General features: G+C 50.2%; 1 protein-coding gene across 6 annotated transcripts in view; it reads right to left on the bottom strand.

The window, feature by feature from the left end:
- STK36 (serine/threonine kinase 36) overlaps positions 1-27,461 on the bottom strand; it is a 203,616-nt gene that overhangs the window by 13,887 nt on the left and 162,268 nt on the right. For all 6 annotated transcript variants that reach the window (XM_088461082.1, XM_088461081.1, XM_088461080.1 and 3 more), the window contains exons 13-21: positions 27,217-27,302; positions 19,148-19,247; positions 18,947-19,073; positions 16,602-16,717; positions 13,300-13,404; positions 13,124-13,222; positions 12,952-13,046; positions 5,689-5,749; positions 2,387-2,497 (exon numbers count right to left, since the gene is read on the bottom strand). In XM_088461082.1, coding sequence (XP_088317208.1) covers positions 2,387-2,497; positions 5,689-5,749; positions 12,952-13,046; positions 13,124-13,222; positions 13,300-13,404; positions 16,602-16,717; positions 18,947-19,073; positions 19,148-19,247; positions 27,217-27,302 — 900 coding nt within the window. The remainder of the gene's footprint in view (positions 1-2,386; positions 2,498-5,688; positions 5,750-12,951; positions 13,047-13,123; positions 13,223-13,299; positions 13,405-16,601; positions 16,718-18,946; positions 19,074-19,147; positions 19,248-27,216; positions 27,303-27,461) is intronic.

Raw genomic sequence — 27,461 nt, forward strand, 5'->3', positions numbered from 1 at the left:
CAGGAAAGGGATAGGCATAAGCCAGGCATGATTGAGGCTGGTAACGCTTCCCAGGCGATTTTCCTTTATGTCCTTGAACAGGGCATGTTTGGAGCTGGCGGTTCGTCCTCCTCTATGACCATGGCCAAACGGACAGCACGTATCAGAGCCGGAATATTGATCTTAGACTTAGGCTTTGCCTCTCACAGAGAGGGCTCGAAGTCCGAATAATCTAGAATCTCCCCGTCATCAGATGTCATATCATCATGTAGTGTAGACTGAGATAACGGCACAGGCCTTTTAGCCGGTCTAAGGGGTTTACCCCCCTGCAGCATAGCCTGGAGGGCAGTAGAGGTATCCGCCAGGGTCTGCACCGTAGTAGAGAATGTAAATGGATTAATTAGAACCTGCGCACACGTGATTTGTTGTGTCAGCTGCTGGTACTCCGGGGTCTATCCCAAATCCCCTATTTTGCAATATGGAGTGAATATGATTAATGAGTACCTGCGCTTGACCTGTTCGTGCATGGTGATTAATAAGTACAGTATATATACCCCTAATTCCTATGAGAATAAAGCTAGTAGCAGAGTAATTGTTCAAAAAAATCTATGTTTAATGTAGCAAATGTTATCAGGTTATGTTTGCAGCAGAAAGATTAGGTTCTCAGGATAGTCACATTTATTCCTTATCCCTAATGAAACTGCAAATGGGTCAAAAAAACAATAAACAAATGTGGGGAGAATGTATCTACCCACGGAGGAGGTGCAGATGGAACCTGCATGGGTGCAATATGTAAAGGCAGGCCCTGAGAGGGAAAAACCCACTGCGGTGGGAACCCCATCGGGGGAAGCGCAGGAGGTACTACCAAACGCCCCGCAATGGCCGTCAATGCCTGAGCAAAGGACGCCCAAGGAGGCTCCTGCGAGGTGGCCGAGACCATAGAAGGGCCTGAAGGAGTAGAACACCTCACAAATACTCCCTCTTGCACCAGGTCTCCCACACCTAACCCTGCAGCACATGTTTTCCATGACAGCAGGGCGGGAGCAGAATCGTGCACATCATCATCACTACCAGACATAATGTAGAGAAGATAGTGCACCCTGTATGTGACAAACCACACAGATACTGTATAAATGTGAGGTATAATAAACACCCTGACAACACTTGTACAGTAACGGCTTAGAATAAGGGACATTATAGTAATATGTCTGACAGATTGAGTAATAAACACAGACAGACAGCGCTAGCACAAAGTCACATACAATTCAGAAAACACCTGCACAATGGCACTACAAGTCACCTACACAGACTCAGTGTCTGGTAGGCTACAGTGCTACATCCGCTGACTAGTATTTGAGGAGAAGTATGTAGGGGGACCCGGGCTCCGCACGTCCAGAGAGATTGGTGGCCATTTTATTTCCCTGGCTAGTCGCATGAGACCTCAGAGTGGGCAAACCCGGAGGAGGAGTGCTGCCTCAGCCCAGCCAGACTGCAGTGGAAAGGCGCGCTGAGCAGAGGGGAGGAGCCGGGTGAGGACAGGGAAAGCTGCCTCCCCTGGCCGGCAATAAACCCCTGGGACGCTGGAATGTGCGCTAGCCTATGTCCCTGGTGGTCTATTGGAAGCGCAGGGAATATGAATGCCTGGCTCCACCTGCCGTCATCACCCAGACCTGGATCACCGCAAACAGTGACCCGCCACCTTACCTGCTCCCCGTAAAGTCCGGCCGCAGTCCAGGGATTCCCACGGGGTCTTTGCAGTCGAGATCCCCGAATCAGTACCGCCGTCTCGGCGCCGGCGGGGTGACGGAGCGACAGCGCGGCCATCCTCTGGACTGTCCTCGCTGTCTGCTCAAAAGACGAAATCTTTCAAATTCTTCAGGGGCTGGAAACAGCCCCCACTGCTGTGTAGGGACCTGACTCCGGGCGGGCACCCAACGAAACTGAGGTGCCTCTGGCCCGGGGGCGGGGTATAGAGGGACCCAGTGCATCCTGGGAGAAAAATTTTAACTGCGTGGTGCCCGGATGAGAAGATTGTCTCTTCTTCATCAATACAATTCCATTCACCAAAGGAGCGAACCATTCATTCTTCACAGTGTACAGAGTCATCAGAGAGGTCGCAATATGTAAAATAACAATCCCCACGCCGGTATCCTGACAGGTTTAGGATACTGACACCTGTCAATCATAATCCTAACCCTCCCCCTCTCCCTACCCCCTAACCCTCCCTTCCCGATGCCTAAACTTAATCTACCCCCTCCAGCGCCCTAAACCTAACCCTCCCCCCTTAGTAGCTAACCCTAAAACTCCCCCCTTAGGGCATAATCCTTACCCTCCCCCTCTGCCTAAACTTAACGCTCCCTTCCCGGTGCCTAAACCTAAGTAAGGGTCCCCATGCCAGCCTTCCTACCGGTGGTGTCTCCAGGAGAGATCTTCTTACAGCAGAGATCAGTATGTCACAGGACAGCGTTACATGTTCACCGGCGTCCAGGAGAGAGGCTGCTAAAGTCACGGCTGCGGCCTGCAGAGGACAATGTAACAGTAACAGGAGAGGGCTGAGGTGACCTAGCAGTAATGTAATCAGGTGTAACTGAGGAAGGGGAGGACAATGTAACAGTGACAGGAGAGGACTGAGGTGACCTAGCAGTAATGTAATCAGGTGTAACTGAGGAAGGGGAGGACAATGTAACAGTAACAGGAGAGGACTGAGGTGACCTAGCAGTAATGTAATCAGGTGTAACTGAGGAAGGGGAGGACAATGTAACAGTGACAGGAGAGGACTGAGGTGACCTAGCAGTAATGTAATCAGGTGTAACTGAGGAAGGGGAGGACAATGTAACAGTAACAGGAGAGGACTGAGGTGACCTAGCAGTAATGTAATCAGGTGTAACTGAGGAAGGGGAGGACAATGTAACAGTGACAGGAGAGGACTGAGGTGACCTAGCAGTAATGTAATCAGGTGTAACTGAGGAAGGGGAGGACAATGTAACAGTAACAGGAGAGGACTGAGGTGACCTAGCAGTAATGTAATCAGGTGTAACTGAGGAAGGGGAGGACAATGTAACAGTGACAGGATAGGACTGAGGTGACCTAGCAGTAATGTAATCAGGTGTAACTGAGGAAGGGGAGGACAATGTAACAGTGACAGGAGAGGACTGAGGTGACCTAGCAGTAATGTAATCAGGGGTAACTGAGGAAGGGGAGGACAGGTGACAGTGACAGGAGAGGACTGAGGTGGCCTAGCAGTAATGTAATCAGGTGTAAATGAGGAAGGGGAGGACAATGTAACAGTGACAGGAGAGAACTGAGGTGGCCTAGCAGTAATGTAATCAGGAGTAACTGGGGAAGGGGAGGACAATGTAACAGTAACAGGAGAGGACTGAGGTGACCTAGCAGTAATGTAATCAGGTGTAACTGAGGAAGGGGAGGACAATGTAACAGTGACAGGAGAGAACTGAGGTGGCCTAGCAGTAATGTAATCAGGTGTAACTGAGGAAGGGGAGGACAATGTAACAGTGACAGGAGAGGACTGAGGTGACCTAGCAGTAATGTAACCAGGAGTAACTGAGGAAGGTGAGGACAATGTAACAGTAACAGGAGAGGACTGAGGTGACCTAGCAGTAATGTAATCAGGAGTAACTGAGGAAGGGGAGGACAGGTGACAGTGACAGGAGAGGACTGAGGTGACCTAGCAGTAATGTAATCAGGAGTAACTGAGGAAGGGGAGGACAATGTAACAGTGACAGGAGAGGGCTGAGGTGACCTAGCAGTAATGTAATCAGGTGTAACTGGGGAAGGGGAGGACAATGTAACAGTGACAGGAGAGGACTGAGGTGACCTAGCAGTAATGTAACCAGGTGTAACTGAGGAAGGTGAGGACAGGTGACAGTGACAGGAGAGGACTGAGGTGGCCTAGCAGTAATGTAATCAGGTGTAACTGAGGAAGGGGAGGACAATGTAACAGTGACAGGAGAGAACTGAGGTGACCTAGCAGTAATGTAATCAGGAGTAACTGAGGAAGGGGAGGACAGGTGACAGTAACAGGAGAGGACTGAGGTGACCTAGCAGTAATGTAACCAGGTGTAACTGAGGAAGGGGAGGACAATGTAACAGTGACAGGAGAGAACTGAGGTGACCTAGCAGTAATGTAATCAGGAGTAACTGAGGAAGGGGAGGACAGGTGACAGTGACAGGAGAGGGCTGAGGTGACCTAGCAGTAATGTAATCAGGTGTAATTGAGGAAGGGGAGGACAATGTAACAGTAACAGGAGAGGACTGAGGTGACCTAGCAGTAATGTAATCAGGTGTAACTGAGGAAGGTGAGGACAATGTAACAGTAACAGGAGAGGACTGAGGTGACCTAGCAGTAATGTAATCAGGAGTAACTGAGGAAGGGGAGGACAGGTGACAGTGACAGGAGAGGGCTGAGGTGACCTAGCAGTAATGTAATCAGGTGTAACTGAGGAAGGGGAGGACAATGTAACAGTAACAGGAGAGGACTGAGGTGACCTAGCAGTAATGTAACCAGGTGTAACTGAGGAAGGGGAGGACAATGTAACAGTAACAGGAGAGGACTGAGGTGACCTAGCAGTAATGTAATCAGGAGTAACTGAGGAAGGGGAGGACAGGTGACAGTGACAGGAGAGGGCTGAGGTGACCTAGCAGTAATGTAATCAGGTGTAACTGAGGAAGGGGAGGACAATGTAACAGTAACAGGAGAGGACTGAGGTGACCTAGCAGTAATGTAATCAGGTGTAACTGGGGAAGGTGAGGACAATGTAACAGTAACAGGAGAGGACTGAGGTGACCTAGCAGTAATGTAATCAGGTGTAACTGAGGAAGGGGAGGACAATGTAACAGTAACAGGAGAGGACTGAGGTGACCTAGCAGTAATGTAACCAGGTGTAACTGAGGAAGGTGAGGACAGGTGACAGTGACAGGAGAGGACTGAGGTGACCTAGCAGTAATGTAATCAGGTGTAACTGAGGAAGGGGAGGACAGGTGACAGTGATGAGATCACACAGACACACGAGGAATAGGGATCAGTGTATGAGAGAGGCTGTAAGGTGGGGGCCGTAGCCTCAGGCCTCTGCTTTTCTCACTGCGCACCTCTCCGGCCTCTGCTTTTCTCACTGCGCACCTCTCCGGCCTCTGCTTCTCTCACTACCCACCTCTCCGGCCTCTGCTTTTCTCACTGCGCACCTCTCCGGCCTCTGCTTCTCTCACTACCCACCTCTCCGGCCTCTGCTTCTCTCACTACCCACCTCTCCGGCCTCTGCCTTTCTCACTACCCACCTCTCCGGCCTCTGCCTTTCTCACTACGCGCCTCTCCGGCCTCTGCTTCTCTCACTACGCGCCTCTCCGGCCTCTGCTTCTCTCACTACGCGCCTCTCCGGCCTCTGCTTCTCTCACTACGCGCCTCTCCGGCCTCTGATTCTCTCACTACGCGCCTCTCCGGCCTCTGCTTTTCTCACTACGCGCCTCTCCGGCCTCTGCTTTTCTCACCACACCTCTCCGGCCTCTGCTTCTCTCACTACACACCTCTCCGGCCTCTGCTTTTCTCACTACGCACCTTGTCTTCTGCTATCACCACATAGAAGGGCTGACACTACATAAAGCTGCCATTACATTCCCTCCTCTACGTTACATTCATCCTTCTATACAACAGACATTTCTGCTACAGCGATAAGAGAACAGTCAGAATCTACTCACCACAAGCGATGGGCGATCACAGGTGAGAAGCGGAGAGAGCGTGTTTTCCAGAGGTAACACCCTGCGGAATAACATGTGACTATTACAATATGTGACACTACATGGCTGATCACAGGAAGCACACAGGACAAGGCAGCAGCTAGAGACTGGGGAATGTGCCTGGGTTCCTTAGTGTTACCACTGAGGAGCGGACAGTCCTGCTGTACCAATGAGAAAGGGAGACCTGCTACTGATTATATAACCTATGCAGTCACAGAATATGGACTTATTATACAGCAACAACAAGAGATATGGTAAGAACTTACCTTTGTTATCTCTGTTTCTACGAAGTCCATAGGGTCCACAGGGTTGACCTTGGGGTATAGGTTGGGAACCAAATCCGGGCACCACGCAGTTAAAGCTTTTAGCTCCCAGGATGCACTTGGGTCCACTCTCCCTATAACCCCGCCCCCCAGCCAGAGGCACCTCAGATTGTAAGTAGCCAAAGGCCGGAGGAGGAGAGAAAAAGAGAGAGAAAACTGGAACACTCTAGAACCATACTCACAGAAAAGGAGACGGGAAGCCGGTGACCAGTAACACAGCCCATATGAAGCCAGGTGCGTCAGGGCGGGCGCCCTGTGGACCCTATGGACTTCGTAGAAACAGAGATAACAAAGGTAAGTTCTTACCATATCTCTTGTTTTCTACTTCAGGGTCCATAGGGGGTCCACAGGGTTGACCTTGGGGATGTCCCAAAGCAGTTCAACCAAGGGTGGGGACGCTCCTGTGCTGAGAGGAGAATCCGTCGCCAAAAAGGAAGCATCCTGAGAGGCAAAGGAAACCAATGCCTAGAACCTTAAAAAGGTATGGACAGAAGACCACGTGGACACCTAGTAAGGCAAAACAGCCGAGGCGCCACGACGAGCCGCCCACGAGGGTTACACGGCCCGAGAAAAAAACAAGCCTCAACGACAGAAATGCCCACCCATGGGTAGGCCCCTGAGGAAGACATACGAGGCCATCCAGTCAACATTTCATTATAGGCCGGCCATCGTTTCCTGTTAAAACCAGAAACCGCAGACCACCAATAAGGAGTCCGCTTACCATAAGGAACTTGAACGGATCACATAAAGCCAAAGAGGCCGGACCACAGTCCATGAGGCCACAACAGCCGAGAGGACTGGGAACTGAATGGCCATACCATAAGTTCCAGAATAATATGGAACCTAAAAACCACTTTAAGAAGAAACACAGGGCGAGAGCAACTCACACCCTGACATGATGCCCTCCAGAAGAGGGAGCCACATGAGAACGCTCCCCATTCAGACACTCTCCTGGTTGATTTAAACACCCTGAGAGAGAGAGAGAGAGAGCTTAAACAATAGACCATGTAATGGCTATCACAACCAGCGGTTCCATTGACTGTCCCCGGAGGGAACAAAGAACCACTACTAACTCCCCAGGAGTCCCTAGGGAGGACAAGTGGAGACATAATCCAGAAAACACTCCAAAGGATGAACTGGATACCAGAGCGGAGCAATTCCATATCTTAACCATACCGACAGTGTAGAGATCCGCACTGTCAGGAAGGCCAGGCCAAGGGTGAAACCCAAGCCAGCTGGAAGGAATGCCAGAATATCTGGAAATCCTGGACACCGGAGGATCGTATCGACAGGTACGATACCATAAGAATTATGTATGCCACAGTCCGTGGCAGATCCCAGCAAAGTCTGGCCTATCTGCTCTAAACATCTCAATGAAGACAGAGCCAGGGAAGCCCGAGGACCACAGTAGGGGCGCAGTTAAAGACAAGCGATCCAGATCCAGGGAAAAACAAGGACCCTGAGACAACAGGTCCAGATAGTGAAGCAGTAGGAACGGAGCATCGAGGAGGAGACTCCGAAAATCTTAGTACCAATGATGTCTGGGACGACCTGGAGCCCCCAGAAGGAAAGCCCCTCCGTCTCGAATTAAACTTCCGAAGACCTCGAGGAAGAAGGGAGACCGGAGGACACAGGTACACAAAGTGGAAGGACCACTTCACTGACAAAGAGTCACTGAAGGTAGCTTCAGTACTCCTAGAGCTGGACTGTAACACCGGTAATGTGTGATCGAGTCAGAAGGCCATGGGGATCAATCCCCTCAGGGAGGCCCCCTCTGCTCACCAGGAGTTGAAACCTCTCTTGGAGAAGAGACTAGTCCCCGGGATGCACGCCGTGACGGCTGAGGAAGCCCGCTTCCCAATGGAGAGCTCCGGGAATAAACACCGCAGAGTTGGCCAGGAGAAGACCCTTGGACTATGTCAGAATGGGTGACATTCCTAACATTGCCACCCAACTACCAGTGTTGCCTAGATGGAAGCCACTGTTGTGACACTGTCGGACTGAACCTATTCAGGTTAACCGTGACAAATGGGTTAGGCCAGAGTGAAAGTCCAAGACAGCTTAAAGTATCAACAAGGTAAGTGGCAGGGCAGAAGCGACAGACGTCCAACTGCCCCGAAATGAATGCGGACCAGACACTGTCTTTAGCAAAGAACACCCTGGACGAGATGGCCATAGCCACCCGGACAGAGACCAACTCGCCTCCGTAGAAAGTATCATCGTTCGAACAGCGATCCGATGGAAAAAACTCGATCCATCTGGAGGGGAGTCAATTATGGCAAGGCCTGGAATGGAACTGAGCACATTCCACCCTACCAAAAGGTAGACACTCTGGTAGACCGCGCATCACAAAGAGTAATGACATATGTCGACTGCGTAGATATCCGCACCCTCGAAGTTGAAGAGTGGAGATCTTGTCTTACGCCAGAAAAATTCTCAGATTCTGAGAATCCAGCAGTGCTCCCAGATGAAGAAAACCCTGTGAGGGATGCAGGGAGGACTTTTCTGTGACGAGAAGAAGCCCCGGTTATCCTGACCTGGCGGTAAAGTACCTTGGTGATCCTGCTAAAAGTAGGAGACCGTCCAGAGAAAGGAGCATTCGGATACACTGAACAGGTGAACTGTCAGAAAATCCATAAAGCTGGTAAACCCCGGTGGAGTTGAGGACAGCCCCAAAAGGCAGAGCCCGAAACTTACAAGTGTTGCTGTGGCACAGCAAACCTGAACCCATGCTGATGAGAGGGCTCTGTATGTACCCGTAGGTACGTATCCTGAATACTCGGATATACCATAAAATCCCCAGGTTCCAAACATCGGATGATGGAGCATGGACGATTCCACCTGAGTCAAGGCACCGTTGGAATCTGATTCAGGGATTTGAGACAGAGTATAGGCAAAGGAGGACCAGTCGGTCACCGCCCCAAAAAGAAAGTAGAACAACCAGTCCCTCACTGAGATAGTGAGGTTGGCCGAAATAGCTCTGCTTACCACAAAGACTGTATAGCTTTCTGGGATTGTAAGGCCCTGATCAGTTCTGAAGAAGGGCCCGTGTAACAATGCCTGTGAGGAGGCTGCATGAGCAATGAGAGGCCGTTGAGAATCAGTACCTCACTCTGGAAATTCCCCAGATGTAGACCTGTCCCGTCAGGCTGAGGGTATATCCTCAGGTGTAGAAACAGGGTCGTCCGGAAGTCCAGGACTGCTCGGTACTGGATATGGTGGCCCCCGTGGAGGCCGACAGCCTAGGAAAAAACAGGCCTTTAGGCTGACCCTGAGGACAAAAAGACTTAACAGAGTTAGTCCGAATGTAGTGGGAGTAGCTAAAGACGGTATCTCCCCATTAGTGATACTGCCAATGATGCAACGATCTTGTCAAGGTCAGGACCAAACAAGAACTTCCCCCTGGAAGGAGTGTGCACCTCTGCTTTCCCATAACGCAGCCATAGGGTACTGCGGCGGATACAGACGCCGCCGAAACCCTGAAAGTTAGAAGACCGGCATCCCATGAGGTAATCCCACATATGACCACTGCATATTTTGTGAGCGGCAAAAAGATATTTGAACCTCAGACGTGTTGGAGGGGAAAAACGTCACAAAAGCATCACCATGCGATGGCCATGGTAGGACGGGCAACAGGCCCTGAAAACGAGTACATTGATTTCAGGCAAAGTTACCACCTACGGATCCGTAAAAATTCGTCCAGGCCGGGATGGGAGGCGTATTAATGCCTGTAACCCGATGATTAACATACAAATCCATCCCAGAAGGGAATTTCCATTACTTGTGAGGACCCTCAGGGAATGGGAAACAGGAGGCCTTTGTGACTCCTCGTATCTGGGGACAGCCAGACTCCCGCTATGAGATCCACCCGCTGGGCAGAAAACGGGAGATGTATGATACTGGTGCAGGATCGACATTCTCTATATCCAGAATGAGCCTGGCTACCAGCCCCAAAGCAGGGATAATAATACTTGAGATCGGCTCCCCCCCATGTGAGAGGGAAAGAGCCGAATATACCATCCAGTTCACGGCAGAGCCACTGGTCAGTAACCACAGGGCGTATATCACGCCAATTAGTATTTCGTATAAAACTACATCCACCAGGGTGGCCGTTGTGGTAATCCCTGCAAGGGGAATGACAGACCGATGTGGTATCGGAGGTAATTCATGTACTGTGAAAAACCCCGGCAGGGAGCGATAGTCTGTGACACAGGGGTAAATTGCAAGAAATTGCGAGATACCCCGAGTTCAAAAGGGCAGTATGGTGAAGTAACTCCAAGCGAGTGACGACAATGGGGCCCGCCCGGCGATCCTCAAAGGAGAGGATCCTGAGAAACAACGCCCTTTAAGGGGGTCGTGCAAGGGGCCCGGCACCAGATGGTGCCGCATACGTAAACCTTTCTGAGTTAAAATCCTCCGCACTAATTCCTGCAGGCTATGACTTGCAGGATAGCAATAATGGGTGCAGTATCGTGTGCAATCTCCTGGTCAGATATATCTGACTATCTTGACGGAAATATTAAGCAGCGCCATACCGGTCCTGACTGACGCTAAGATTAGCTGCAGGAACCCATTATCAGCGTACGCAACTCACAGTTCCATCTAAAATATGGCAACGTGCAGCACGCAACAGTATGTGACAAACCTCACAGATATTAACAAATATATATATGTGAGGTCTCAGAACCACCCCAGGTACACCTGTATTAGGGCAGATAAAGAAAAGGGATAGATATACACTGACAGGTGAGAGAAAAAGCAGACAGTCAGCACTAGCATAAGTCACATACAATGCAGAAAAATATATATACATACATAAGCATGACATATAATATACTGCACAATGTCGCTACATTCAACTGCCCAGATTCAGTGTCTGGGAAGGCTATAGCGCTGTGTACACTCACCCAAAATGGCCAGGTACGCAGGGGGACTGGGCTCACTGACATCCTAAGAGTTCTGCAGCACCACAGAGAGAAAATGGCCGCTGGAGACCTCAGAAGAAGCGTGGCCCGCGGAGGAAGCAGCTCAGCGACGCCAGACTGTAGTATTGAAAGGCGCGCTGAGCTGAGGGGAGGAGCCGCTAGACAGGGAAGGCTTCCTCCCCTGGCTAGCAATTAACCCCCCGGGATGCCGGCTCCCGCTGCCGCTATAATCCCTGGTGGGCTGTGGACACGCGGGGTATGCCTCCATGGAGGGGGAGCCCGCCGCCACCGCTAGCGCCTCCGGTCTGTCCCCAGAGACCGGAGGCATAAGGCTGCATGTACACGCGGGTCACCGCAAGCGGTGACCACGCGACTTACCTGTCCCCGTCGACCCTGAAGTAGAAATATATTTACTGACGTTTCACTGCCCAGAAAGAGAGCAGCGCACTGTCAGGTGACCGGTTTCCTCCAGTCTCCCTCCATCATGGCCTCCATCTGATCTGTCACCTGGATCTAAGGGTGATGGACAGGCACCTATGGACCAGCTCATATCTTCTTTCAGAATGTAAACATGCAACAGTCCAATTGTAAGAAAACTACAGATTTGTGATTTGCACAATATTACCTGCTGAATGATGAGAGTTGTGAACACCTAGACCTCTGTGTGTGTGTGTGTGTGTGTATGTATGTATGTGTGTGACACGCTCAGTATACATGGCGGAGCGCTGTCACTAACCCCACCACTGTACAATGGTGAAAAGCTACCGGGGACATGGCTGGAAGTGACATTCGGGGAGGAACGCACGGGGATGATATCAAGGAAACGTTCTGCATGTTCTCGAAGAGACGCGGGGAATACATACATCATAGACGACGGGCGTGGGAAACAAATACATCACAGACAATACGATGGGCGTGGGGAATACATACACAGGCAGCGGGCGTGGAGAATACATACACAGGCGACTGGCGTGGGGAGTAGCGACGGGCGTGGGGCATACATACACAGACGATGGGCGTGGGGCATACATACACAGACGATGGGCGTGGGGCATACATACACAGGCGATGGGCATGGGGAATACATACATAGATGATGGCCGTGGGGCATACATACATAAGCAAAAAATATGGTAGTTGCTCAATCAGCTTAATATACTACAGGTGCTTGTAAAGGGTGGGGTTTACACTGAACACAGAAAAAAGAAAATTGCCCCCCAGCACACTGCAGATAAATCAAAAATACTTGAATCCTACATGATAATAGAAATTCAGAGGTATTGGTTTACATACATTTGCAAATATATGAATAAGCGCTGGGCCTTCGTCAAGGCTCCTCTATACCAGCGTCCCTAGCATTAAGGGGTTCACGTCCGAGAAGCAAGGCACCATACATAGACGATGGCATCTGTGTAACAATATAGTTCTAACAGAAACCATCTACGTGTGTATATATATATATATATATATATATATATATATATATGACGGGAAATGAACTGACAAATGAATAACCAAACTAATATGTAATCACAATCACTGATCACCTTTATTGTGTCACAGTAATGATAACACCGCCATAGACCATTTGTCTGTCCATCGTCACGCTGCGGTCACATTGTACAGCACTATATTCCTACTAACGCTCGCTCTTCGCACTAGAATATATTGTTTCCAGATTCCTGCTTCCCATGCCCTAATAAGTCTCCTTATCAAATGCGGTGACATTCTGGCTGTTGGATCAGGCTACAGATGGCTCTGAGTAGGGGCAGGTTTGATTTATGGCCGCCATGTATAGAATGAACTTACCGCAACATCTGTTTTTGCTTATGTTACATAATCTCCATAAAGAACACCATGTCTAGCAGTGATTCCTTTACTGCCCTTTCACCACGCGTTTCACTCTACACGTCCATACTCCAGACAAGACATGAACATAACATGAACATTATACATAAACTCAAAGAGAAACTCACTCGTCGGGGAGAGAGTGCAGCCGGAGAGCCAGTAAAGAGACCATGAAAAGGATCAGCTCTGCCGTATAAATGCGAGAGGCATCCCAGAGATGGATCTGGGAGGGAGAGAGAGAACAGGGTAAAGCGAGTTCCCCCCCTAATCATCATTTTGCTTTCTGTGTGTTAGGCTCACCTCTCCGCTGAGATAGGAAATGAGAGACTGCAATGTACAAGTGTCCTTAGCCAGTCGCTGACAGACTTCACAGCTAGCGTGACAACAGCTGTACAGCACCTGCCAAACAAACAGTCCTCTCTGTAAAGCAGCCACCAGTGTAAGAGGCAGGAGACCAGAAATAGGGACAACATTACCTTGAGCTGGCTAAGAATACAGGGAGCGTTTGCCAGGCTTGTGATGAAACGTGTAAAGAGTGCAGCAGAGTCGGCAAGGAGCACCTCTGAGACGTAGGACGACACCTGAAGCATAGGAAATGAGAGTGAGCGTTCTTACGGCGGGAGCATATTATACGGTGTTCATTCTAGCACCCTGCACCTGTCACAGCCCGTGCAGTTCTCTCTCCAGCCTGGGGTGTCACTCTCATGCATTTAGCACACTATGGTCAGTATATCAGCAGTGTGCTGAATCAGCTGAGTGTACTAGAAGCACCAGAGCATAGAGTGATTCCCCAGGCAGGAGAGCGGAACTGAAAGGTGTAGGGTGCTAGAATGAACACTAAAACAATCCTAACAAGCAGCAGCTGTTCCATTGGGATGACAGATTCTGAGATGCCTCTTTTCCTATAGTTCGAATGATACTAGACCCTGATGCATGTAGCTGGGGACATCAGAACCGAGAACAGACAACATGATGTTAGGGAGTGGAGTGTAGAAAATCAGTGTATTGGTAGGACGCACACATCAGCACACATGCAGTAAGCTCCTCTCGCTTACTGCTTTCACATTATATGAGGGAACATTAGTCTGGAGGTCAAGAATCTTTCCCAAAATTGTCCGACTGCTTCATAACCCCGACAGTAGGGAATAGATCAGATGTTCTCTGTCTCCTCACTAGATCCAGGTGTGGAGCTTGTTACATTAAAACATCCCCAAAAAAAGGATCTCAACAGGGACACAGTGATCATGTTCTGTAGAAGTTATCCACATCCTATCAAGTAGAGAGGCATCGGGGTGTGTGACTGTAGCCGGCCCATCTGTCTGCAGATGTAGGAGAGGCACCGAGGTGTGTGACTGTAAGCGGATCTCCTGTCTGCAAATGTAAGAGAGGCACCTGGGTGTGTGACTGTAGCCGGTTCACCTGTCTGCAGGTGTAAGAGGCACCGGGGTGTGTGACTGTAGCCGGTTCACCTGTCTGCAGATGTAAGAGAGGCACCGAGGTTTGTGACTGTAGCCGGTTCACCTGTCTGCAGATGTAAGAGAGGCACCGGGGTGTGTGACTGTAGCCGGCTCACCTGTCTGCAGATGTAAGAGAGGCACCGAGGAGTGTGACTGTAGCCAGCTCACCTATCTGCAGATGAGAGGCACCAGGGTGTGTGACTGTAGCCGGTCACCTGTCTGCAGATGAGAGGCACCGTGGTGTGTGACTGTAGCCGGCTCACCTGTCTGCAGGTGTAAGAGAGGCACTGAGGTGACTGTAGCTGGCTCACCTGTCTGCAGATGTAAGAGAGGTACCGAGGTGTGTGACTGTAGCCGCTTCACCTGTCTGCAGATGTAAGAGAGGCACCGGGGTGTGTGACTGTAGCCAGCTCACCTATCTGCAGATGAGAGGCACCGGGGTGTGTGACTGTAGCCGGTCACCTGTCTGCAGATGAGAGGCACCGAGGTATATGACTGTAGCCGGTAACCTGTCTGCAGATGTAAGAGAGGCACGGAGGTGTCTGACTGTAGCTGGCTCACCTGTCTGCAGATGTAGGAGAGGCACCGAGGTGTGTGAGTGTAACCGGCTCACCTGTCTGCAGATGTAAGAGAGGCACCGAGGTGTGTGACTGTAGCCGGCTCACCTGTCTGCAGGTGTAAGAGAGGCACCCGGGTGTGTGACGGTAGCCGGATCACCTGTCTGCAGGTGTAAGAGAGGCACCGAGGTGTGTGACTGTAGCCAGCTCACCTATCTGCAGATGAGAGGCACCGGGGTGTGTGACTGTAGCCGGTCACCTGTCTGCAGATGTAAGAGAGGCACCGGGGTGTGTGACTGTAGCCGGCTCACCTGTCTGCAGATGTAAGAGAGGCACCGAGGTGTGTGACTGTAGCCGGCTCACCTGTCTGCAGGTGTAAGAGAGGCACCGAGGTGTGTGACTGTAGCCGGCTCAGACATTAGCAGCAGACCCTTGCAGACCAGTAAGACGTGAGGTGGGGCCTCCATGGCTCAGACTGGTTTTCCAGCACATCCCACAGATGTGCGATGGGACTGAGATATGGGGAATTTGGAGGCCAAGTCACCACCTTCATCCCCTTGTTACTGTATGTTCCTCACACCATCCCTGAGCAATGCCTGCAGCGTTACAGGGACTTCTCTTACTGTATGTTCCTCACACCATCCCTGAGCAATGCCTGCAGTGTTACAGGGACTTCTCTTACTGTATGTTCCTCACACCATCCCTGAGCAATGCCTGCAGCGTTACAGGGACTTCTCTTACTGTATGTTCCTCGCACCATCCCTGAGCAATGCCTGCAGCGTTACAGGGACTTATCTTACTGTATGTTCCTCACACCATCCCTGAGCAATGCCTGCAGTGTTACAGGGACTTCTCTTACTGGAAGAGGCCACTGCAATCAGGGAATAGCGCTACCATGAATGGGTGTACTGGGTCTGCAGCAATGGTTACGTAGCTGGTACGTGTCCCAGTAACATCCACATGAATGTCAGGACCCCAGGTTTCCCATTCTAATGTGTGACATGTTAGTATCCATGTTACACATAAAGCACAGATATGTGCATCCCCCGCTCAGCTACAGAAAGAAGATACATGAGATGCAGATATGAGAGCTCTCAGAGAGACTGCAGGATACATGAGATATAGACATGAGACCTCTCAGAGAGACTGCACATTACAGGAGAGCTCACAGAGGACCTCATTCAGAGGCAGTCGCAAGAAGCGATCGCTCTCTCTGAATGAGGGCGGGTGCTTCTTTTTTTTTTTGTCCTCCTGGCCAGGGTGATGGTCGCGATGGTCAAGACCATCTTCGAACATCGGGGCTTGCGACCAGACCCTAAGGTTGGGTCTGGGCAACCGTAAGCCCCAGGGAGCTTTCTGCTCTGATGGAGCAGGAAGCTCCCCACTGATATCACTGATGTCAGTGCGGCCGCCCACAAAATGGTAGGCGTTCCGTTAGGAACGCCTCCGTTTTGGAAACCACCCCCCCGGCCCGCCTACAAAACGGGGCGAGCTGTTGATCAACATCGACAGCCACCCCTTTTGTAGCGAGCTCCGGAGCGAGAGAGATTCTCTCTCGCTCCGGGGCTTGCGCGAGCGCAGGGCTATCCATCGACCCTGTTGCGAGCACATCGGTGCTTGCGACCGGGTCTGAATTACCCCCAGAGAGTGCAGGTGACACAAAAGGTAGAGAGGAGATCGCAGACAGCATAGGATATATATGAGAGATATATAATCTGTGAGAAGTAAGACGTATGTGGGAGAGACATGGGGACATCCAGAAACCTTTTCTTTGAGCAGTCTGTGTTCTGCGGAGATTGGGACGTCGCATACAGCAGCCAGAACATCGGTGTAGAGACGCCAGCCGTGTCCTTCCCCGGAGACCTTCTCTTCTGTCACAGCTACAAAGAGGAATCACACAAGTGTTACAGCTGAGGAGGGACAGGAGCAGTACAGGCTCCCCGAATTAATGTCCCTACTAGTCCTAAAACAAAGAATCAGAGGTGTGCACCACTAACATGGATATGGCATACATCTCCATCCACATAGAGACCAACTGTATGACATTATGTGGCAGCTCGTGTATAACAGCAGACTGCACTATAGAGGAGAGGGAGTCAGGGACTGAGCAGGGTCACATATGAGGCAGACAGAGAGTGAGAGACGGCCTCCAACAAACCTATGAATATGCCCTGATGCAGTCACAGTAGCCAGGAGGGAGGCATAGCTATAAGGAAAAAATAAAAAAGCAACAAAACATTGGAACACCATCAAATAATTTCCATTCGATGGTGGCAAACATCGGACCACCACCATCAAATGGTAAAAACACTACCATTGGAACAAAAACATTGTTAGTAACCATCGGATTCTAATATCCATCCCTATGCTGAACATGTAGGTGGACTCGGGTTACCACTCCTCCACCGTGAAGTGCTCCTTCTGCAGTGTGACATTCCCCGCTCAGCCACACGTCCTCTGTGAACAGGAGGCACCTCCCATGGTAGCGTTGTTCTTGGCACCACAGCGAGGAAGCTTAACAGGAAGCCCAGGAAATACGGGGTATATTGTGCAAAGAGGACACTGTTCATTGTCATGTTCGGCAGCTGGGGAGGGACGCGCATGGAGGCTGCGGAAATATGCATAGGTGCCCCTGCGCCAGGGACATGGTGCTGATAATGCTTACAGTAACTAAATTACAAATCTCTGATCCATAATCCTCCTGCCCTTACCAGCACATCCCAGTGGCCGAGCCCCAACCAGCTGCAAGGCAGCAGCAGTGGGGGTTGTGGTGACACTGGTGAGATGCTGGGGGTTGTGGTGTGATGCATAGGGTTGTTGTGACACTGGTGAGACGCAGGGGGCACGAGTGAGATGCAGGGGCCTGTGGTTAGATGCAGGGGGCAAGAGTAAGTAGCAGGGAGGGGGTTGTGGTGAGATGCAGGGGGCAGGAGTGAGAAGCAGGGATCTATGGTGAGATGCAGGGGGCTGTGGTGAGATGCAGGGGGACGTGGTGAGATGCAGGGGGACGTGGTGAGATGCAAGGCACAGGAGAAAGAAGCAGGGGCCTATGGTGAGATGCAGGGAGCAGGAGTAAGACATAGGAGGCTGCGGTGAGATGCAGGAGGCAGGAGTAAGACATAGGAGGCTGCTGTGAGATACAGGGGGCAGGAGTAAGACATAGGAGGCTGCTGTGAGATGCAGGGGGAAGGAGTAAGACATAGGAGGCTGCTGTGAGATGTAGGGGGCAGGAGTAAGACATAGGAGGCTGCTGTGAGATGCAGGGGGCAGGAGTAAGACATAGGAGGCTGTGGTGAGATGCAGGGGGCAGGAGTAAGACATAGGAGGCTGTGGGGAGATGCAGGGGGCAGGAGTAAGACATAGGAGGCTGTGGTGAGATGCAGGGGGCAGGAGTAAGACATAGGAAGCTGTGGTGAGATGCAGGGGGCAGGAGTAAGACATAGGAAGCTGTGGTGAGATGCAGGGGGCCAGAGTAAGACATAGGAGGCTGCTGTGAGATGCAGGGGGCAGGAGTAAGACATAGGAGGCTGCAGTGAGATGCAGGGGGCAGGAGTAAGACATAGGAGGCTGCGGTGAGATGCAGGAGGCAGGAGTAAGACATAGGAGGCTGCTGTGAGATGCAGGGGGCAGGAGTAAGACATAGGAGGCTGTTGTGAGATGCAGGGGGCAGGAGTAAGACATAGGAGCCTGTGGTGAGATGCAGGGGGCAGGAGTAAGACATAGGAGGCTGCGGTGAGATGCAGGAGGCAGGAGTAAGACATAGGAGGCTGCTGTGAGATGCAGGGGGCAGGAGTAAGACATAGGAGGCTGCGGTGAGATGCAGGGGGCTGTGGTGAATTGAAATTACTCCAGTGCGAGGCCGCCTCTCTCAGGACTGCCGTGTCTCTCAGGAATGCGGTCATGCATTTACTATACAGTATAATATATAACGACTAATACGTTTGTGTTGGTAAATGTGTTGGGTTTTATTATGTTAGTGCATAATGTAAGTAATTGTAAAACAAACATCATATTGTATCAGAATTCCTTCATCATCTTTCTTACAGTTACCAAACTAAGGAACAATTATTTTATTTGTATTTCCAGCATAATTATATCTCAAATCCAACCTGCTGGCAGTGCCCGGGTGATGATCTTGTGGAGGACGGCTTTGTGCTCTGCCAGGAGGCTGTTGTACAGGGCCGCACAGTCTGCGATAGGCCCACAATCAGCAGTATCACAGAGGGACACCAAGCACTGTGACAGAGAAAGGTAATGAGCAGGAGAAGCAGCTTATTATATATACGGTATATTACCTGTGCACACATCACCTGTAAGCTCTGCTCCTGTAAGACCTCCTGCTCACTGGGGGGATATAGCAGCAGCTCTGCCAATACCTCAATGAAAGTCTCCGCACAAGTCTCCAGTTTGCTGGAAAGATAGTACATAAGGCCGTGTATAGCTATATGTAACACAAGCAGGGCTATAATTGTACGATCATTCAAAAAGTATGTACTTTATTTATGTAATGAACGCATCCTGCTTAGGGGAAGGAAAAGGTCACTGGTAATTACCCCCAACCACAACATGCAGACTGCATGGGGGAAGGAGGAGGTCACTGGTAATTACCCCCTACCACAGTCTGCGTCCTGCACTGGGGAAGGAGGAGGTCACTGATAATTACCCCCAACCACATCCTGAGGACTGCACTGGGGAAGGAGGGATCGTCACTGGTAATTACCCCCTACCACATTGTGTCCTGCACTGGGTAAGGAGGAGGTCACTGGTAATTACCCCCTAACACATTTTGTGTCATGCACTGGGGAAGGAGGAGGTCACTGGTAATTACCCCCTACCACATTCTGCGTCCTGCACTGGGGAAGGAGGAGGTCACTGGTAATTACCCCCTACCACAACATGCAGACTGCACTGGGGAAGGAGGAGATCACTGGTAATTACCCCCAACCACATCCTGAGGACTGCACTGGGGAAGGAGGAGGTCACTGGTAATTACCCTCTACCACATTCTGTGTCCTGCACTGGGGAAGGAGGAGGTCACTGGTAATCACACCCTACCACATTCTGTGTCCTGCACTGGGGAAGGAGGAAGTCACTGGTAATTACCCCCTACCACATTCTGCATCCTGCACTGGGGATGGAGGAGGTCACTGGTAATTACCCCCAACCACATTCTTGTCCTGCACTGGGGAAGGAGGAGGTCACTGGTAATCACCCCCTACCACATTCTGTGTCCTGCACTGGGGGAGGAAGTCACTGGTAATTACCCCCTACTACATTCTGCATCCTGCACTGGGGATGGAGGAGGTCACTGGTAATTACCCCCTACCACATTCTGTGCCCTGCACTGGGGAAGGAGGAGGTCACTGGTAATTACCCCCTACCACATTCTTGTCCTGCACTGGGGAAGGAGGAGGTCACTGGTAATTACCACCTACCACATTCTGTGTCCTGCACTGGGGAAGGAGAAGGTCACTGGTAATTACCCCCTACCACATTCTTGTCCTGCACTGGGGAAGGAGGAGGTCACTGGTAATTACCCCCTACCACATTCTGCAGACTTCACTGGGGAAGGAGTAGGTCACTGGTAAATCCCCTCTACCACATTCTGCGTCCTGCTCTGGGGAAGGAGGAGATCACTGGTAATTACCCCTACCACATTCTGTGTCCTGCACTGGGGAAGGAGGAGATCACTGGTAATTACCCCCTACCACATTCTGTGTCCTGCACTGGGGAAGGAGGAGGTCACTGATAATTACCCCCAACCACATCCTGAGGACTGCACTGGGGAAGGAGGGATCGTCACTGGTAATTACCCCCTACCACATTGTGTCCTGCACTGGGTAAGGAGGAGGTCACTGGTAATTACCCCCTAACACATTTTGTGTCATGCACTGGGGGAGGAAGTCACTGGTAATTAATCCCCTACCACATTCTGCATCCTGCACTGGGGATGGAGGAGGTCACTGGTAATTACCCCCTACCACATTCTGTGTCCTGCACTGGGGAAGGAGGAGGTCACTGGTAATTACCCCCTACCACATTCTTGTCCTGCACTGGGGAAGGAGGAGATCACTGGTAATTACCCCCTACCACATTCTGTGTCCTGCTCTGGGGAAGGAGGAGGTCACTGGTAATTACCCCTACCACATTTTGTGTCCTGCTCTGGGGAAGGAGGAGGTCACTGGTAATTACCCACTACCACATTCTGCGTCTTGCACTGGGGAAGGAGGAGATCACTGGTAATTACCCTCTACCACATTCTGCGTCTTGCACTGGGGAAGGAGGAGGTCACTGGTAATTACCCTCTACCACATTCTGTGTCCTGCACTGGGGAAGGAGGAGGTCACTGGTAATTACCCTCTACCACATTCTGGGGGTCATTCAGACCCGGTCGTTAGCGCCGATGCGCTCGGACCGTGTCGATGGCCCCCCACAGAGCACGCGCACGCCGGCGCGCGCATGCATGAGACCCGCTACGACCGACAGCGCCGGTCGTAGCGGGTCTCGATCCAAAGGGGGAGAGCTGTCGATGTGGATTGACAGCTCGCCCCGTTTGGAAGGCGGGCGGGGGGGGTGGTAGCCCAAACGGAGGCGTTCCCATGGGAACGCCTACCATTTGGGGGAGGCCCCACTTACATCACTATTGATGTCAGTGGAGAGCTTCCAGCTCAGCCAGAGCCAGAAGCTCTCCGGGGCTTACGACAAGTGAGACCCTAACCTAGGGTCTCGTCGTAAGCCCCGATGGTCGCGATGGTCTTGACCATCGCGACCATCACCTTAGGCGGCCGTAAGGCTGTGGGTGTTAACCCACAGCCTTACCACCGCAAAGGAGGACGTCTTAAAAATTCAAGAGGTCCTCCCCTCATTCAGTCCGACCGCACGCTCTGTGCGACCGGCTCTGAATGAGGTCCTCTGTGTCCTGCGCTGGGGAAGGAGGAGATCACTGGTAATTACCCCCTACCACATTCTGTGTCCTGCACTGGGGAAGGAGGAGATCACTGGTAATTACCCCCTACCACATTCTGCGTCTTGCACTGGGGAAGGAGGAGGTCACTGGTTCTTACACCAGCTTAATTTTGTTTTGTTTTTTGCCTTTTCAAACTAATTGCATCTGATTTTTCCATTTATATTGGTTCAAAACTTTATTGCATTATTGATACTGTGAATATGAATGTTGTATGGATTACTTTTCCCTGAGGGCGTTGGAACATACACTTCAGATGTAACATTGTGGGAATTACAGAAATTCTACAGGCTGGACATGATCTCTATAGCAATATGGCTGACGGATCCTTCAGTCTCATACCCACATGTGAGGGGAACCGGCCGGAGATTTCACGCTGTTCAAGGGTTTATAAATATTCTATTACACCTAAGAGTGGAATTATCTATTGTGGATTGGCCCATTTTCGCAATAAAACAGGCGAAAACAGGAAACAGACGTAAACGGGGAAAAAAAACCAAAAAAAAACAGGAGAACAGTTTTCTCCATCTCAGACCAGAAGAAAAAAAAATGCTAAATCCCTATTTTTGCCTAAAAATGTGGGGATTTCTTTCTGAACCCTTTGGATACCCCCCTAATGATAAATGATCCCATAATTTTTCTTAAGTTGCGTACTTTGGCGAAAAACGACCGGTCTAATTTTGGGTGAAAAAAAAAAAATAGTTGAAAATGGGTTTAACGCAGTGGTTCCCAAACTGAGCACTGCGGCAACCTGGGGTGCCCCGGGACACTTGCAGGGGTGCCTCAGGTTGGTGGTCCAGCATCAAATCAAATTATTTATGGTCAATGTAATGTAAATATGTGCACAAACAGAAGCACAAACCTGTCCCCCCACTATATAACCAAACCTAAGGATGACGGGTCAGCACAACTTACTCACTGTACTACTACAGTACATTTGTTTCTGAATTTCTCAATAACAAACCTTTGGCTTAGGTCAGGGTGCCGTGAAAACATTGATAATACTCTAGGACGTTGTGATTCAAAAAAGTTTGGGAACCACTGGTTTAATGTACTGGGTCTGGTTTTTCGGGGGCCGTATGGATGCATCAAGTGTTTTAAACATTGCACGTGGCCGCAGCAGGCGGTTTTTTAACCGTTTTTAAAATTGCGGCTTTTACAACATGAAAATATACTTGCACTCATTTTAACGTACCCCCAATTTACGTTGAGCAGTAATTTCCTGAAAAAAAACCCCGTTTTCTATAATTTTTTTACGTTTTCCCATATACGCAAATTACCGCCAGCCAACACAATTTAAGAACCCAAAATACTTCTGTACACTTCTAAAATAATTTCAGATGTTCGTCAGCCATTTTTTGGGAACAGACGCATTTTTTCTAACTTTTCAGCAGATTTTTTTTTTTGCCCCACCCATTTTCTCCTGTTATTTTCCAAAAATCGTCCGATTTCACCTCTAATTGAATTCGGCCCTTAGTCTACTTACTGCCTCTGACTTTTACAGCTGGCTGGCCACACCCCTATTCAGTGGCCATCTTTAGTCCCCACCAAGCTCTAATTCTTTAGTCAACTTGTACTGTGATAGCACCCTCACCAAAGTAAGCCTCAACCCTCTCAGGCCTGCCCTGTGGTAGCGCCCTCACCAAAGTAAGCCTCAACCCTCCCAGACCTGCTCTGTGGTAGCTCCCTCATCGAGGTGTGCCTCAGCCCTCCCAGACCTTCTCTATGGTAGTGCCCTCACCAAAGTCTGCCTCAGCCCTCCCAGACCTTCTCTATGGTAGCGCCCTCATCGAGGTGTGCCTCAGCTCTCCCAGGTCTGCTCTGTGGTAGTACCCTCATCGAGGCATGCCTCAGCCCTCCCAGACCTGCTGCTAACATTGTGCACAAAGATGACGCTTTATTCACAGCTGTGAATTGCGTCTCGCATTGCTGGGTGGATTTCCCCCCTCCAGTATCATTGGATGCTTTGTCACTTATCATACCAGATTCTTCATCCATGGTTGTTCGCAGGAAGGCAGCCTTGGCAACAGTTTTCTTCGCCAGGCATTTCCCCGTCCACTGCTGCAGTGGCGGTTACCGAATCACGGCCAGCGGTACCTGCTGAGTTAGTAAGGTTACACTCGGCTAGTGGCATCTCTCTTTTTCTAGATTTGCCTGGGTAGACATCAGTAGAGGGGATATATTTGTTAGAGTTGAGCCAATGGGATAAAGGCAGGTCTATAAAGGTGGAGTTTCAGATCCAGGATGATTCGGGTAAATGATAAACTTTTCCTGGAGGTACTTGGCTTGGGTGATAGCAGTACCAAAGGCAGCAAGGATTCTGCAAATGCAGATGGTAGGTCCTCTAAAATTGCCGGCTTAGTACAGATGAGAGAATTTCTTCTAGCTGCAGGAACACGGAAGTGCGGCTAGTGAAGAAGAGTAGTTTACAAAAGGGCCTCAGCCATGCTGAACCACGAGACAGGGGCCATAATAGAGCAATCTAGGGTCCTTCTGCAAATGTCATCACTCATGTGTGCCCTGTGCTGGGGGACACTCAGTCAAACAGTGCAGTAGGCATACAGCAGAGGGCCCTTCCAGAGGTAACCCAGGGCCCAGGAGCAGACCCAACTAAGCTCTTTCACCAGTCCACAAGTGGCTGGATTTGTACCAAAATAGGCCGGATGATGAAGCTTTGAAAGCTGGTTTTTGTGACGGCTTTGTTTTAACGATTCGTGGCTCAGCTCATTTTCATCTAAAATCTGTGTTACAGTTTTGGAGAAGTTAAGTGCAAAGTTACGGAGCTGTGGTTGGGACAAATCAGTGAGTCGGTACCAGTTCCCTTTTTCACAAAACAGCCATCTGTGTCCTCCTGGCCGCAGGTGGCATCCCTGACAACTGTACTTGCCATCCAACATGGTGGATGCCATTCTCTTCGGATTCATTGCCCACATTCGCTGAGCATGGGCGCCGCCATTTTGGTTCGCGACCAACTGCAGCACTGAGTCCAGCAACATTGGTTACCTAATCTGCACAGCCCATCGGCGCTCAGAGCTTCTTATTTAGAAATATGTTTGCACTGTGATCATTGCCAAAAAAACGTATTCAGACCCGCTCGCTAGCAAGCCGCCGCTCATTGCAGACGATGTTTGCTAATGTGCGCATGCGTGTAGTTCGCAAATGCGCGTGCACAAACTAGTGTGAGCGATCGGAATGTGCTCGCTCGCCCTGCCAAGACAGCCCAGTGGAATGATTGACAGGAGAGGACGTTTGAGGGTGGTAACAGGGGCAGGGCAGTAGTAACGGGAGAGTGGAGTTGCGGACACAGGCGTGCTAGAGTGTTTCAACGCCGTTTCAGAGGCGTGCATAATTAACAGGCAGCATCATAGTACACGTCACCTGGTTGATTTTTACACAAAATGCTCGTAGTGCCTGCGGCAGGGTACAGTCAACCTCAAGTGCTGCGGTCTGATCAGATGGTTCCAGATGCACCGATGGTTGTATATACTTCCTGGAGATGACGTTCGCTGGTGGGCAGCTAAACACAGGCTGGTGGGCATCTATAAACACAAAGTGATCGCTCGCCAAGACATAGTTGGCATGCTTATGTCTTGCTGTGTGAACAGATGCCTTGACGTCACTTAGCTGAATTTCCATACGCTGGGAGCGAGCGGCCACATCTAGCGAGTGGGTCTGAATCGGGCCCTTAGCCATCAGTCTCCTGCATTGTTATACAGCATTCACACTCATCCATCAGTCTCCTGCATTGTTATACAGCATTCTCACTCAGCCATCAGTCTCCTGCATTGTTATACAGCATTCTCACTCAGCCATCAGTCTCCTGCATTGCTATACAGCATTCACACTCATCCATCAGTCTCCAGCATTGTTATACAGCATTCTCACTCAGCCATCAGTCCCCTGCATTGCTATGCAGCATTCTCACTCAGCCATCAGTCTCCTGCATTGTTATACAGCATTCTCACTCAGCTATCAGTCTCCTGCATTGCTATACAGCATTCACACTCAGCCATCAGTCTCCTGCATTGTTATACAGCATTCTCTCACTCAGCCATCAGTCTCCTGCATTGTTATACAGCATTCTCACTCATCCATCAGTCTCCTGCATTGTTATACAGCATTCTCACTCAGCCATCAGTCTCCTGCATTGTTATACAGCATTCTCACTTAGCCATCAGTCTCCTGCATTGCTGTACATCATTCACACTCATCCATCAGTCTCCTGCATTGCTGTACATCATTCACACTCATCCATCAGTCTCCTGCATTGCTATACAGCATTCTCACTCAGCCATCAGTCTCCTGCATTGCTGTACATAATTCACACTCATCCATCAGTCTCCTGCATTGTTATACAGCATTCTCACTTAGCCATCAGTCTCCTGTATTGCTGTACAGCATTCTCACTCATCCATCAGTCTCCTGCATTGTTATACAGCATTCTCACTCAGCCATCAGTCTCCTGCATTGTTATACAGCATTCACACTAAGCCATCAGTCTCCTGCATTGCTATACAGCATTCACACTCAGCCATCAGTCTCCTGCATTGTTATACAGCATTCTCACTCAGCCATCAGTCTCCTGTATTGCTGTACAGCATTCTCACTCATCCATCAGTCTCCTGCATTGCTGTACATCATTCACACTCATCCATCAGTCTCCTGCATTGCTGTACATCATTCACACTCATCCATCAGTCTCCTGCATTGCTATACAGCATTCTCACTCAGCCATCAGTCTCCTGCATTGTTATACAGCATTCTCACTCAGCCATCAGTCTCCTGCATTGTTATACAGCATTCTCACTTAGCCATCAGTCTCCTGTATTGCTGTACAGCATTCTCACTCATCCATCAGTCTCCTGCATTGCTGTACATCATTCACACTCATCCATCAGTCTCCTGCATTGTTATACAGCATTCTCACTCAGCCATCAGTCTCCTGCATTGCTATACAGCATTCTCACTCAGCCATCAGTCTCCTGCATTGCTATACAGCATTCTCACTCATCCATCAGTCTCCTGCAAGCCGCGCAGACCCAACGCCGTGCTGATGTCAGGGGCCTATTAGATTCCATGCCCCTCTTGGTATGCGACGGGCTGGTCGCCATGAGGTAGGGGAACTAATGTGCACTGGTGCCAGCAATGGTCAGGGTAATAAATGGGAACCCAGAGGTGGCAATAGGTATAAATGAATACCCCACTTATAGATGATACTAGGATCTAGCAGAGCCTCATAATGGCACAAGCTAATTCTGTCCTTATCCTTTACCACCATGGCGCCATCTGTCGCAGCTATTACATGCCATGGTTAGGCAGTGCTGACAGGAATGTAAATGACACTACCGAAACAGTGACGTTTGGCTATAAGATCATTGCTGGTAATAGTGCTTCTTATATACATTGCAGTCTCACCTGGATGCTTCAGGATGTCTCTTGAAACAGTAATAAGAATTCAACAGACCAAAGAGATCCGCCAGGAAGGAGACAGCCCAGGAGCACTACAGTGAGACAAAGAGAGAACAATAAATGTGTGACAGACAAGTGTATGCTGTGTGCTGGGTTCTTGCTTGTGTAGGGGGTGAGGATAGGAAACTTACACAATGTAACTAACCAATCACTAGAGCGCTTACACAATGTAACTAACCAATCACTAGAGC

Source organism: Taudactylus pleione, unplaced genomic scaffold (assembly GCF_031769625.1).
Source record: "Taudactylus pleione unplaced genomic scaffold, aTauple2 ptg001014l, whole genome shotgun sequence".
NCBI classification, from domain to species: Eukaryota; Metazoa; Chordata; class Amphibia; order Anura; family Myobatrachidae; genus Taudactylus; species Taudactylus pleione.